The sequence below is a fragment of the Lethenteron reissneri genome, chromosome 25 (genome assembly GCF_015708825.2).
Source record: "Lethenteron reissneri isolate LAM-NWPU_2019-01 chromosome 25, ASM1570882v1, whole genome shotgun sequence".
In the NCBI taxonomy this organism is placed as follows: Eukaryota; Metazoa; Chordata; class Hyperoartia; order Petromyzontiformes; family Petromyzontidae; genus Lethenteron; species Lethenteron reissneri.
The window spans coordinates 13,073,937-13,086,458 of record NC_083803.1 but is presented as its reverse complement, the minus strand read 5'-3'; the positions used below and the strand labels follow the sequence as shown (position 1 = coordinate 13,086,458).

At 49.5% G+C, this 12,522-nt stretch overlaps 1 protein-coding gene across 1 annotated transcript in view; it reads right to left on the bottom strand.

Moving 5' to 3' along the window:
* LOC133347254 (ryanodine receptor 2-like) overlaps window positions 1-12,522 on the bottom strand; it is a 323,764-nt gene that overhangs the window by 29,813 nt on the left and 281,429 nt on the right. The window contains 9 exon segments of the mRNA XM_061559372.1: window positions 2,676-2,888; window positions 4,040-4,126; window positions 6,054-6,207; window positions 6,352-6,407; window positions 7,356-8,656; window positions 8,753-8,834; window positions 9,132-9,236; window positions 10,437-10,565; window positions 11,830-11,918. Coding sequence (XP_061415356.1) covers window positions 2,676-2,888; window positions 4,040-4,126; window positions 6,054-6,207; window positions 6,352-6,407; window positions 7,356-8,656; window positions 8,753-8,834; window positions 9,132-9,236; window positions 10,437-10,565; window positions 11,830-11,918 — 2,216 coding nt within the window.

The window sequence follows — 12,522 nt, the reverse complement described above, 5'->3', positions numbered from 1 at the left end:
CACGCATTCAAATCCTGTTCAGGAGGCCCACTCGGTCCATCATCACAACCAGGGTCAATAAAATGACACCGCTGCGCAGGTTGTCGGGGTTGTGCTGCAACAAATCTCCTACGTGTTTTCGGGTTGTACCGCGCGCGTTAGTTTGGCTTGATGTTCGACGTTTCACTCCACGTGCCGAAAGCTTCTTTCAGGAACGGAGTTCAATTCCTGAAGAGAATAGGAGCTAAAATAACATGGGGTACACTCTGAAATCCAATGGCAAGTCAAATCCTGTTAAATATCAGCCATATTTAACAGGGTTTAACGGGTACAAATTCACAAAAGCACTTGAGAAATAACAAAAGCTCCATGCCAAATCACATCGGAAACCAGACTGACCCTGTTCAAATGTATCGGAAGATGCGTCTTAAATCAAGTTTCTGAGTCGTAAACCTATCCATGGTGGCGTTATATGAACGTCGTAAATGTGGATCACTGCGAATCGGACCGTCGTCAACTGGAGACCGCCTGTAACTGATAATCATGGAATTACAAATGACAAAAAACTAAAAAGTTTGCACGTGAGTACACGAGCACTCCCGCGAGTGGCACTCCGTGCCCCTGCGGATCGCATCTCAGCTAAACTACGAGCAAATGTGAAGTCAGAGACCGTGCCAATGCCATTCCAAGGAAAAGGGTTTTGATAAGATGCTCATCTGCCGTAAGATAGGCATGACAGTTGTGTCCTATCCACTCACGGTAATTCTTCAAAACCAATGCAATCTCGTTTTCTCAAGGGACACTCAGCCGGTTTGCAAATAAATTTTGCATCGGAAGAAAAACGCTCACTGCCACGATAGAATCATGGCCAGAAATGTTTCCACCATCCAATTTGTATTCCATAAATCAACACACACGTATGTGTAAATCAAATTTTGATAGATTGAAAGGCACCACCGGGAACAAGACAGGGCGATCAAAGAAGAGAAACAATGGAGACATTGGGGGAGGGAGGGCACAAAGGGAGGTGAATTTGAGATTGCATCTGCAAAAGAATGAACAACATGGCTTGACAACGACGATGATGATGTCGTGAATGCCGTACTCGCACTCAAGTGGGTTTGTGAGTTGACGACAACTCGGTTTGACACATTGATGCAAAAAAGAGTGCGAGTTTGCAGTTCAACTTTCAACACGTGACTAGACAAGGAGTTGTAGATTTTATATTTACTCTGTTAAAATTCTATAAGGGACACGTTTTTTCTTTCTTTCAGAAAATCAAGACAACTCCGGGTGAAGACATCCTCAAGACTTCCGTGGCTTCATGCTGTCGTTTAAATGAGTTCTTTCATTGATTTTTCAACTGTGCAACTGCCCCCACCTCGATCACTTTTGCGGGTGACCAACAAAGGAATGAACAGGGGCCCCCCTGTAGAGCGGTAAAGGGAGCCTGGAGTCTGCGGAGATTTGGCACAGGATGATTCCAGACATCTCGGTCGGGTAAAGGAAGACGAGTGTGAGCTTCCACGCATTCCCTCGAGGGTGCGTTTACGTGGCTGGATTACACAGCGGCCCGCGCGCTTGCCACCGGACTCACTTCGCGCGCAATCGATGGTTCGATTCCTGCGCCCACCGGGTAATTTCTTCGGGGGAATGAGCAGAGTGTGTGCCACATGCGCGCAAATCACATTTTTGTCACTGTAATTGAACGAGCTGTGTGGGTGTAGGATTGCGGTGAGCGCGCTGCGCTACGAACCTGGCGACCCGAGTTCGATTCCCGCTCATGGCCAACACCAGTGACGATTATCTGAACCGGTCCTGGGCCTCCCCTAGGTCGACTCAGCCTCAATTGAGGACCTAGTGCGGTGCGTAAAAACATTGCCACTGGGGAGACAAATGCGGCCGGGCGTGGTGCTGGCCACCCACCCCCTTGTGTGCCCTTCTGGCCTTCATAGGTGCTCGCTAACAGCACTTGTCCAAACAGTCTGTTACAGGCTATACGGGGGATCTTTGTCTTTGGTTTGGTGGGGGGGGAAGCGTGAATGGAGGCGTTTGTCAAGTGTGATGGCGGTGCACGTAATCGAGTCGGTAATTTGGAGGCGAGTTGGTGGACTCCTTGTATGCACCAGTTTTTGTTCGAGGCACTCTCTGTCAACACACATGGATACAAAATAATAATTGGCCAAACACCCCAAGCAGGATCCTTCCTCAAAGGATGCCCAATGCCACGTTTCAACAAACAGGTCTGGTTTGCGAACTGGGGAAGTGGGCTCAGCTTGGCCTCCCATGGCAACGTGACCCAGCCACAGCAAGCTGTAACCCCGCTCGGACATCGCGCTTTACGAAGGGAGCTGGCCCCGCTTTCAGCTGGGCCTTTCTCGAAATCCTTACGTCAGGAGGTCAACGTGGGAGAGGCGAGCACTGTTAACGGTGTCACTGGCAGAGGTCAGCTTCAGGTCCATGTGGTTCGTGAAAAAGCACAGCAGAATGACGGCATTGGCCAAGCGCCTGCATTGGAATGTGAACCTCCTCGCAACTCTACGGTTGCGAGTCAAGCACACTCGCACCTCCGATTAGCACGGTTGGCTACGTACGGTGCGAAATCAGTTAAACATATGTACACACACTAGCCTCACCATCACAATGCTGTAACATTTCTGAGTTGAGTAAAGAAGTCACGGGCGACATTGTCACACCTTGAGGCAGTAGTATCCGATGATGCACAGGAAGGAGATGAGCGTGTGCACGATGGCGAGCATCCGGAGCGCCGGCTCCATGTAGCCCGTACTCTCCTCCAGCACAAAGTGTACCAGGGCATCCTCATCCTCCTCCTCCACCACCACCACCTCCTCCACCTCCCCAGCCACCACGTCGCCCCCCCCCTCGTCGCCTCCGTCCATCGACGACACCTGCGTGTGCACATTTGCCCGTTATTACATTCGGACGTCCGGATAAGCCGACGAAACCATGTTTATACCAGGAGAGGGCCCATTGAGCCTCTTGCAATGGATACCAGCGGTGAAGACGAGCAGTGGCGCAGCGGTTAGCGCACCACGCGATGAACCCAGCGATTGGTCCTGGGCACCCCTGTCCCTTGACTAAGCAGCACCGAGCGGTATGGTGAAGTACGGTCAAACAACTCCCATGACCAACACGGCCTGGGAGGAGTGGGGTCCTTAATATACCAGTTTATTGACAAAAGAGGCAGGAGCTTATTTTATTTGTTCTTTACCACTGGTAAATCAAAAAGCCACAGCATCTCCTTCGCAAGTAAATATGGGGCAACGATCATCACTTCCGGTGACACAATCCAGTGGTGAAGATTTCACATTCTTCTGGCATGGGCCAGTTTGTCCATATAATGACCAACGTTGACTATTAACTGCCATTCCGTAATCACAGACCAACAGTGGCCAGCTTAGGAAAGGACAGATGTCATTCCATTGTTTGTTTTAAAAGGATTATTTCATATTTAACCATCAGTTCCACACAATAATTGGACTCACTGCTGCCACACAATTGTCTACTGCTGTAGATAGTGTCAAAAGGTCGATTGTTACCACCCTACAGCAGACTATGTGTCTGAAAATTCCCTTTAAAAAAGTGCCAGATGCTGGAAATCATTATTCACAAGCATTGCTACATACAGACAATGGGTTCGCTGTGTATGTAACATATACGTATCAATCTGTTGTGTACTTGAGTGCATTGTTAAGATGGTGTATTGGAGCAGTAGCACAGTCACCTGAATTTGATTTCAGGCCACGGCAATGATCTTTGGCGAGTGACATCTGAACTTAAACCAGGTGGGGGGGGGGGGGGGGGACCCCCTGGCCAGCCAGGTAAAGTATGCTTGGTAACCCCCTCCCCAAGACCAACATTGCATGGGGGTAACCTTCATGCAGTAAGTGGATTTACAAAGGGCTGTAAAAAAAAGTTTAAATGGATTGCGGCTCTGTTCTTACTTTGGCTGAGAAATGTAAAGCTATGATTTCAGACGACGAGTCACGTAAATTATTAATATGTCCAAGGACGCACAATGCACACATCACACGGTTACCTTGTAGAAGAGAAGGATGAAATTAATTGCAAATGCCATCACCAGTGCCAACATCCTCATGTTGTAAAAATTCCTTGCGAAAGAGTTCTGAAAGAGTGTAAACACAATTAAATTGGATATTAATGAAGATGACTTATTAAGTCTCCCTAATAGCTTTGCACAGCAGGGTTATTGAGTGTTCCACGTGATGAGAGAATCAATTGGAAATTTAATTATGTGGAAAATATTAAGCTCCTAAACATACTCCAAAGTGCAGTAACAACGCATTGCACATGAGTACGGTAAATCGACGGGTGCCATGACAAAAACAAACCGCAGTGTTGTATAACAGGATAAAAAAAAGAATATTTTAAAAATGGTTATTAAAGTGCACTTAAAATTGGCTCATTAAATATTAGATGGAGTCAAGTAGTGAAACATCATGACGGAGTAACCAGCAAGTTAGAAATTTGTGTGCGAGGCGGTATCATTCCCGAACGAGTTTTGAGACAGAGTAAGCCTCTCCTGAATTAAACATAACTGTAATACATGTTAAAGTTTGATACATTTTCATCTCAGTTAAAACTATGTAAAACTAATTTTTATTTTACCAGGTAAGGTCCACGGAGGCTCATTTTCAGAAGTGACGTGGCCACAAATGATCACCCAATGAAGTGGCTTATCACGTGGACATTTTTTGCAGCCAAATACTCTAAAGGTGTGATGTTAATTCTAAATGTGGGGAGAGGCATGTAAACTCTAAATATACAGGTGTAGTAGAGTTACCCACTCGATATTCACAAACAGGGAGAGCTAATCGTTGACAAGGGTTTCCCGCTCAAACTAACGGTCAGGGTCTCACAAGTTGTGAGAGCTGACCGTAAACAAGGTTTTCCCGCGCGACCTAACGGTCAGGGTCAGATAGGGTAAATTGGGATCGAAAAGCAGATTGGGAACGACCAATCACAGGGTTCCACAAGGTGGCCGGGGATTGGACAACCCGGCCACGAACGAGTATAAAGCCAGAACGCTCAGAGCTCTCGGGGAGTTCGACGACACGAAGACCCAAGACGGCGGAAGAAGCATAGGACCCTAGACCAAGCCCTCCAGCCCTTATAAGGGCTAGGGCTCAGAGTAACCAGTGGTCAGGGAGACATCTCCCTAGATCCAGTCAGAGGACACTGAAGGAGCAGGGTATGAGTAGCCTGTAGGCTTGTACGTTCGGAGTGTAACGGGTGAGGGGACCGTATACCCCTCAGTGCATAGGGACTGTATTCACAAATAAAAGTGTGTGCTACTAAAAGACGTCGAAGAGTTCGTCTGTACAACACTACACAGGCGTCAAGGTCGGGATCGAACCCGCGACCTTCTATATGCCAGGAAAGGGAGATTACATCTCGCCTCCGTGGTGACCCAGTTGCATTCAAATACCAAACATTACAATAGAAATATTATTCAATGTTAAAACAATGGAGCGTGCTTTTGTCAAATATGACTATCGCCAGCCAGGTTCTTGTACGTTTCCTCTCTGGTCCAGGTTTCACGCCATGTTGCTGGAGGCTTCTTCAGCTCCTAGCATGTGCAGCAATAGTATGGACATCGAAACAACAACAACAACGCGGTGTAGCCCGAAAAAAACATCGGAGAGCTGGAAGGTGCACACATTGTTTATGCTCCATGGTTAATCAAGGGGCGTGTGTGCACACAATCTCTCAATCCATTCATTACGTCGGCACATCCAATCAACATGAATTGTCTTCAGTTTCACTCTTTTTACTTCACATCTCAGATCAGCCCCCCCACCAAGGCACCAACATTCTCTCCCCGTACCACACCGGGCCGCGCAAATAATCAAACGCGACTGTGTGACAGCACGTTGCAATTGCGGACAAGAGGCAACCGATCACACGTATGTACGGTGAACGTCTTCTGCACCGTACGTAGCCAACAGAGCGCTAAACCGGAGGTGCGGGGGCGGGGGGAACGGACCACCGTGACCGGCGATTGTCATCGCGGTCACAACAAGTTCCCTCACCAGCAGCTTCTGCTGGTACGCCGTTATCTTCTTCCAGAAGTCCGACTCGGCGCCTTCCAGGTCATCGTGCCTGTATCCAAAGTGCCTCTTTTTCTTTTTCTTCTTCTGCGGAGCCTCCTGGGACTCCTTGTCCTCCTTCTCTCCATATTCTCCACTGTCGGGGGAGAGAGCGGCCCCCCTTTTAGCGATGACCCCGGGGGTGAGGGAGCAACTCAAGAGCGTGGCGTCGCAAGCGATTTGCTTTGGGACAAATCAGAGACGAACGGTAAAACTCTTCCGGGTTAGACAAATTGCTTACTCGGCTTTCTCCACCTCCGTTTTCACTTCCGTATGTCCATCTTCACCTTTCTTTGCCTGCAGCAGCCCAACATGCAAAACGTTAATTATGTAACAGTCGGAGTGATTTCCTGCTCAAAAGAGCAATGGGGTGGGGTGTCAGGGGCAAGTCTATCCAAAGGACAACCACTCTTGACTTCCCCACAAGCTGTCAAGTATTTTATCGACCCCCCGGACGGATTATGGGCTGAGTCAACGTTTGGTCATCTTGTCAGTATTTTATCGTCATTTTTTGTGGGGTGTCTATACATGGATCAAACTGTACAATGAAATGTCAGAAGTTTCTCCCTGCTCACACAAGCAACGAGATGGCACTCATGTCCCGTTCGTGGCCCTGAGCCCAACGGTTGACATTTCATATCCCCATGAAATTTGTACCTCAGACGTGCCAACCTTCCACTTATGGCAACAGTCCTCAAACTTTATATGGAGATGAGGCCTTCGTAGGCTATGCTGCCGCTCTGCCACCATCCCCACCAGGGTGTCGAGTCCATAAGGCGGGAAGATCACCCTCAGGCTTTCTGCGGAGTGCCAACTCACCATTGGACTCGAGCCCTGACCAGAATTGTATTTTGTATTGTTCGCTATTGTAACTTGCTGACCTGCCAAAACTGGACATCTGTGAACAATGAGATTCAGACTATTTATTTTATTTTACCAGGTAAGGTCCACTGAGCTATATAGCTCTTTTTCAGAAGCAACTTGGCCACAAATGATAGCTCAACAAAACAAAGTGGCTTAATCATGTGGAAATGTATAGCAGGCAAACACTCTAAACGCGTGTTTCTAAATGTGGAGGGAAAAACTGGAGGAGAGCCGGAGAAAAAATCCACGTGACCACTAAGCCCATCGGATTCCTCCAGTCTAAACAAGACTCCGATTCCGTGAAGGATCTGAACTCGTCGATTACGAACGTCCTAGACGTCGCCACCACGCCCCGGCCCGGCGAGGCCCTGGCGCACGTACGTCCGCGCCGGCCGGATCGTGCGCCGCGTCGTCTCCGTGGGCCGTGTGCACGAGGTCGCCGAGGTCGTGCGTGAGCAGCTTGAACTGGCCGCCCTCGCGCTTCAGGTCGAGGCCGAGCACGCCCGTGAAGAACTCCTTCTCAGCGTCCTCGCGGTTGACGAGCGCCAGCGCCGAGTTCTGCAGGTCGTCGTCACTGCCGTCGAACTCCTTGCGGTCGTGCATGTCGCTGGTGCCGTCCGCGTGCACGCCGTCCTGCGTCGGGTCCGGCATGCCGCCCAGCAGGTCGGTCACCGTCATCTTCTTGGCGTTCTCCACCATGCTGCCACCCCCGCCGAAGGTGATCCTCCAAAAGCCACGGCCGACAGTGAAGCCCATGACGAGCAGCCCCACCGCGAGGCTCCACATGCCGGAGAAGAGCGCCACCACCATCTCCTTGGCCGTCATCTTCTTCGCCTTCTTCAGCTGCTTCTTCAGGTTCTTCACAGTGAACAGCTTGGCAACCGACGTGCTGTTGTTCTTCAGGGAGCCCACGGCCATTTTCACCGTCGTCACCGAGAAGAAGCTCGACTCTAGCTCCTCCTCCTCCATGTTCTCCTCCTCCTCCTCTCCCCGCGCCCCCGCGCGCTCAGCCAGGTCTGACTCGGAGATCTTGGCGGCCAGCTGCATCTCGAAGATGGTGTCCTCGCAGAAGTTCACGAACAGCTCCATCTTCTCCTTCTCGCCACCCTCGTTGACGACGTCGAAGATAAACTGCCGCTTCGACTCCTTCACCTGCGGCTTCTCCCACTGCGTGCGGCTCGACTCGGTGATCTCGAAGTAGATGCGCTCGATGCGCTTGGCGCTGCCCATGATCTCGATGCGCCCCAGGAAGGGCTGGAAGTAGTTGAGGACGCTGTCGGCGAGCTCCAGGAAGGTCTGCAGGCGCGTGTCGTGTGGCATGTGCTCCGACAGGTTGGTCAACAGCACGGCCACGTTGAAGCCGATGTCCTTGGCGGGCTCGTGGAAGCGCTCCGTGAACTCCTCGTAGTCCAGCTGCTCGCTCTCGTCCGTCTCAGCGCACGACAGCAGGAATTCGATCTCGGACGGGCTGTAGGTCTTCTGGCTCTCCATGGCCTTCTGGAAGTCCCGCTTGGAGATGACGCCCTTGCTGTCCGGGTCGTGCTCCTTGAAGGTGTCCGATGACGTGAGGTCCTTGAGCTTGAGGAACATGTCGAAGAACTTGAGGATCATTTCCACGTTGCTCGATGACTCCACCAACATGTCCACCATCTGCTTGCCGATGGTGCCGTTTACAACATTGCCTGGAAAAAGAAATGAATGTTCGAAAGGTTTGAATGACAGTAACAAGACAAACACACGGTGGAAATTATAACCCACGTGAGAAGTGGTGGCCTTACCTTCAAGGAGAGAGAGCAGCATCACCACCATGTCCTTCTGCAAGTCCAGGAGCTCCTTGAGGAGCTCGATCTGGCTGGCATCCTGTAGAGATCCAGAGGTTTGGGAGGAAAGCGAGTGGAATAGCAAGAGGCATTGCCATTAAGAATATTCTGCTGAGATGGCGGTTCAATACATAAGAGTGTGACTCTCTCTCTGTTACAGGCTATACGGGGGGATCTGTGTCTTTGTGTCATGCATGTGATGGTAACTCTGGTGTCCGGTCATGTGTGAGAATGTGTGTGCGCGCGCGCATGTGTGCGTGCGCGTGTGTGCGCGTGCGTGTGGGCGATGTCTGTGTGGGGGGTGCGCGTGTGAGTATGTGCGGTGCGTGCGTCGCACCTGCGACAGCTTCATCTGCATGTGCGCGAAGACGTGCAGGAAGCCCACGACGGCGTCCCACAGGCGGCTGTGCGCCAGACTCTGCTGGTTCCCCGTGCACGGGCCCTGTGTGGGAGAACACACGCAAGCGCTCGCGTGCGATGCATTGCACCGGCAGTCCCCCATTGGAGGGCTGAGGGCCTTCGTGAAGGCACAGGTAGCAATCAAGGCCATTTGTACAATGTTAAGTGGAAGTGCAGAGGGTCCGGGATTATGGAGCCGAGTCTTTTACCGGAGGGTTTTAGAATTTCAACCCCATTGGCGGAAGGCTACCGATGGAGGTAAACATAGCCCATCACTCTTTTGAGCAGGCCAAAACATTCATATTGACATTTCATGGATGAGATTGGTATGTTAAAACACACACTTTGGGCACAAAATAAAAACAAACTAAGGAGGCGAAAAAATTATAAAGGAATGGACAGAGGCTCCTCTTGTGTTTGGACTGTTCTCATGGTCACTTGGAACCAAGCTTGCCCCAGGCCGGGCCGAAGAGCCATCTGTTCCCATGGCAACCTGCTTTGACAGAATCAGTCATGATCGGGTGACTGCAGGCGCTGATGGAGAAGAGCGATATCCATCTGCAACCAGGCTGCAAACTGGAACCAGCAAATACGTTATGGAGTCAAAAATGAGAATAGAAAATTGGGCCAAAATGTTACTTGTTTCACTCAATCGTCTGGCCTTGTTAGTAAAAAGAAAATTGGATAAAAAATAAACACTACATAAACTATGTATCCATTCAATTTTGTATAAAATGATTTTTTTAAAGACTGTTTCCAAACAACAGGTAATTTTACAAGGCTTGGTCACTAGGCCCCAGGAGGTAATGTCAGCTAAGGGTGGGCATGTCGAGATGGTGGAAGAGGGGCAGGGTAGCCTACAAAGGCCTCATCTCGACAGAAAGTGGAGGAACTGATAGCCTGGGCATAGGGTTTCCACCTCTGAGGTACAAAAATGGGACCTGTCATGGGAAGATGAATATCGCACAATACCAACAGAGCGTAGAACTGCACATAAATGCAACGACTCGGGGGGGTGTATTATGATACGACTGACAAAGAAAACAAAACGAGAGATTTAACGCCTCAAAAAGGAGTCCTATCTTGGCAAAAACCAGGAAGAGTGAAAATCTCACCCAGGCGTGGTGTTGGGCCCAAGGCTATTCGCAGGCCAGCAGAGTGAGGGCTCCAAGTAGTCGTGGACAGGAAGTGATAGTGAGGGGTAGGGCAGGAGAGGTGAGAGGCACGGAGAGAGCAAACTCACCTGGATGTACTCGGTGAGCGAGTTGAACACCTGCTTGGCCACCTTGATCGCCTTGGAGAAGTTGCGCTGGCCCTGCTCATCGATGATATCCTTGCCAGAGTAGTACCAGTAGAAGTCGCTTATCGACTCCTGGGGACACCAAGACCAACCCACCGAGCAAGATTGGGAGCAATGATGACACAATGTAATGCAATTAGTGTGTGTTTGTGTGTGGAAGACGGTGTATATGCAGAGTGGTTAGCCTATAATGTATCCCGGAACTTCTAAGTCAGTGGAAAATGGTGTATGTATAGGATACAGGCCTCCCTAAAGTTGAGTTGGCCTACAAATTATAGTGCATGAACTCTCAACACCAAAGCAGGGGAGATGTAAAGTCAGCCAACAATAATTCTGGCCTCAGTAGGCCCTAACAGTAGTCGCCACAAGCAGTGCAGTATAACCTGGTAAAAAAAACACACGTGTTAATGCATCTGTGCGATGCGTGTGAAAGTAGTGTGTATTTATGTGAGATGTGGTGACCAAAAACACGTGCTTTGTTGACTCGATGCACTGTATTAAAGAGGGCGGCCAATTTCAGGTTTGTCGTCATGGAGTTTACTCAATATCACATCGGTAAACAACAACAAAGATCCCTCGTATAGCCTTAACAGACCGTTGGGGCAAGTGCTGTTAGCGAGCACCTATGAAGGCCGGCACGGCACACGTTGACGAGCACAACACCCGACCTCCTTCATCTCCCCAGTGGCGTTGTTTACACACCGCAACATAGGCACACACCAACTGGTACACGGACGTAGAGCGGGGGGCTCGAGTAGCCAACCGAGATGGCTGAGAGTGGAGACACATTTGGCTTGATTAATTTTATCCGATTTAAAGCTTTCGTGACTGCAGGGATTCATCTTCTTGGTTCTTTCGGTAAAGTCATGTAGAATGGAAATAATAAAATAATAAAAATAAAACATTATAAAATAATTCTCACTACGTTTCGGCCACAACGCAAGCAGCCGTCCTCAGGAGGAGAACAGGTCTGTCGAGAAGACAGAGTCTGAATGACACACCCCAGGCTTGGAGCGACTATTTAAGCTGGGATGGAGGGGGGAAAGGCTGCTTGCGTTGTGGCCGAAACGTCGTGAGAATAATTTTATTATGTTTTATCTTTATTATTTTATTATTTCCATTCTACGTGACTTTACCGAAAGAACCAAGAAGATAATTTTATCCGCTTTATGGAAAACAAAGTGCGTGATTGGGGCACATACTCCAGGTGATGCGTTTCGGTCGTTTCATAAAAATGTGAGTGAACTTATTCGACACCTAGAGGTTCACAACGCTACTGAGTGAATGTGGTGTTGTGCTTGTATGGCTCAAAGAGGTAGCCTGCGTGGGTCCACACCTGTAACCTCAGCAGGTAGTCCACTGTGGAGATGATGATGTTCACCGTGGTGTTATTCCCAGTCTGTGTCCGGAGGTAATTCTGGAAATCTACGGTTGAAAAGTTAAAAACAAAATTAATCTGCTTTTTCTAGTAAGCTACCAACAGCTGGGTTGTAGTTTTGTGTATAACTCTATTATACATACGTGTATAATGTTGTTGGTGTCACGGTGGTTGGCAAACTACACTATGGACCCAGTAACCTGACTCTTAATTGATAGCCAGGGCTAACAGCAGTGGCAATTGATATCTGAACAGGCCCCGGGTCCCCTCTTTACCAATTTTCACTGACCAGTGCACAATAATCCCCATAAATCAAAAGGCGTGGGGAGGCCTTGACCCAACAGTGGATTGACAAACGGTTGTAATTTGTAATAATTATCCAGGAAATTCTCTCAGAGTATGAAGACATTTTAATGTGGGTCAATGATTTTCCCTTACCGTCATGAGTATTTTGTATATGGCAGGATGAGTACATTGAGTACATCAACACATCAGTAACGTGCGGTGAGGTCAATGGCTGGAGAGGCACTGGCTCGTGTCAGAGCCAGATTCACACACTGAGGGGGGCGTGGTCTCACGGAGGGGGCGTGGCCTCGCCGAGGGGGGCGTGTTAGATACGTCCCCCTCAGTGAGGCAGATGCGATAGCTGCC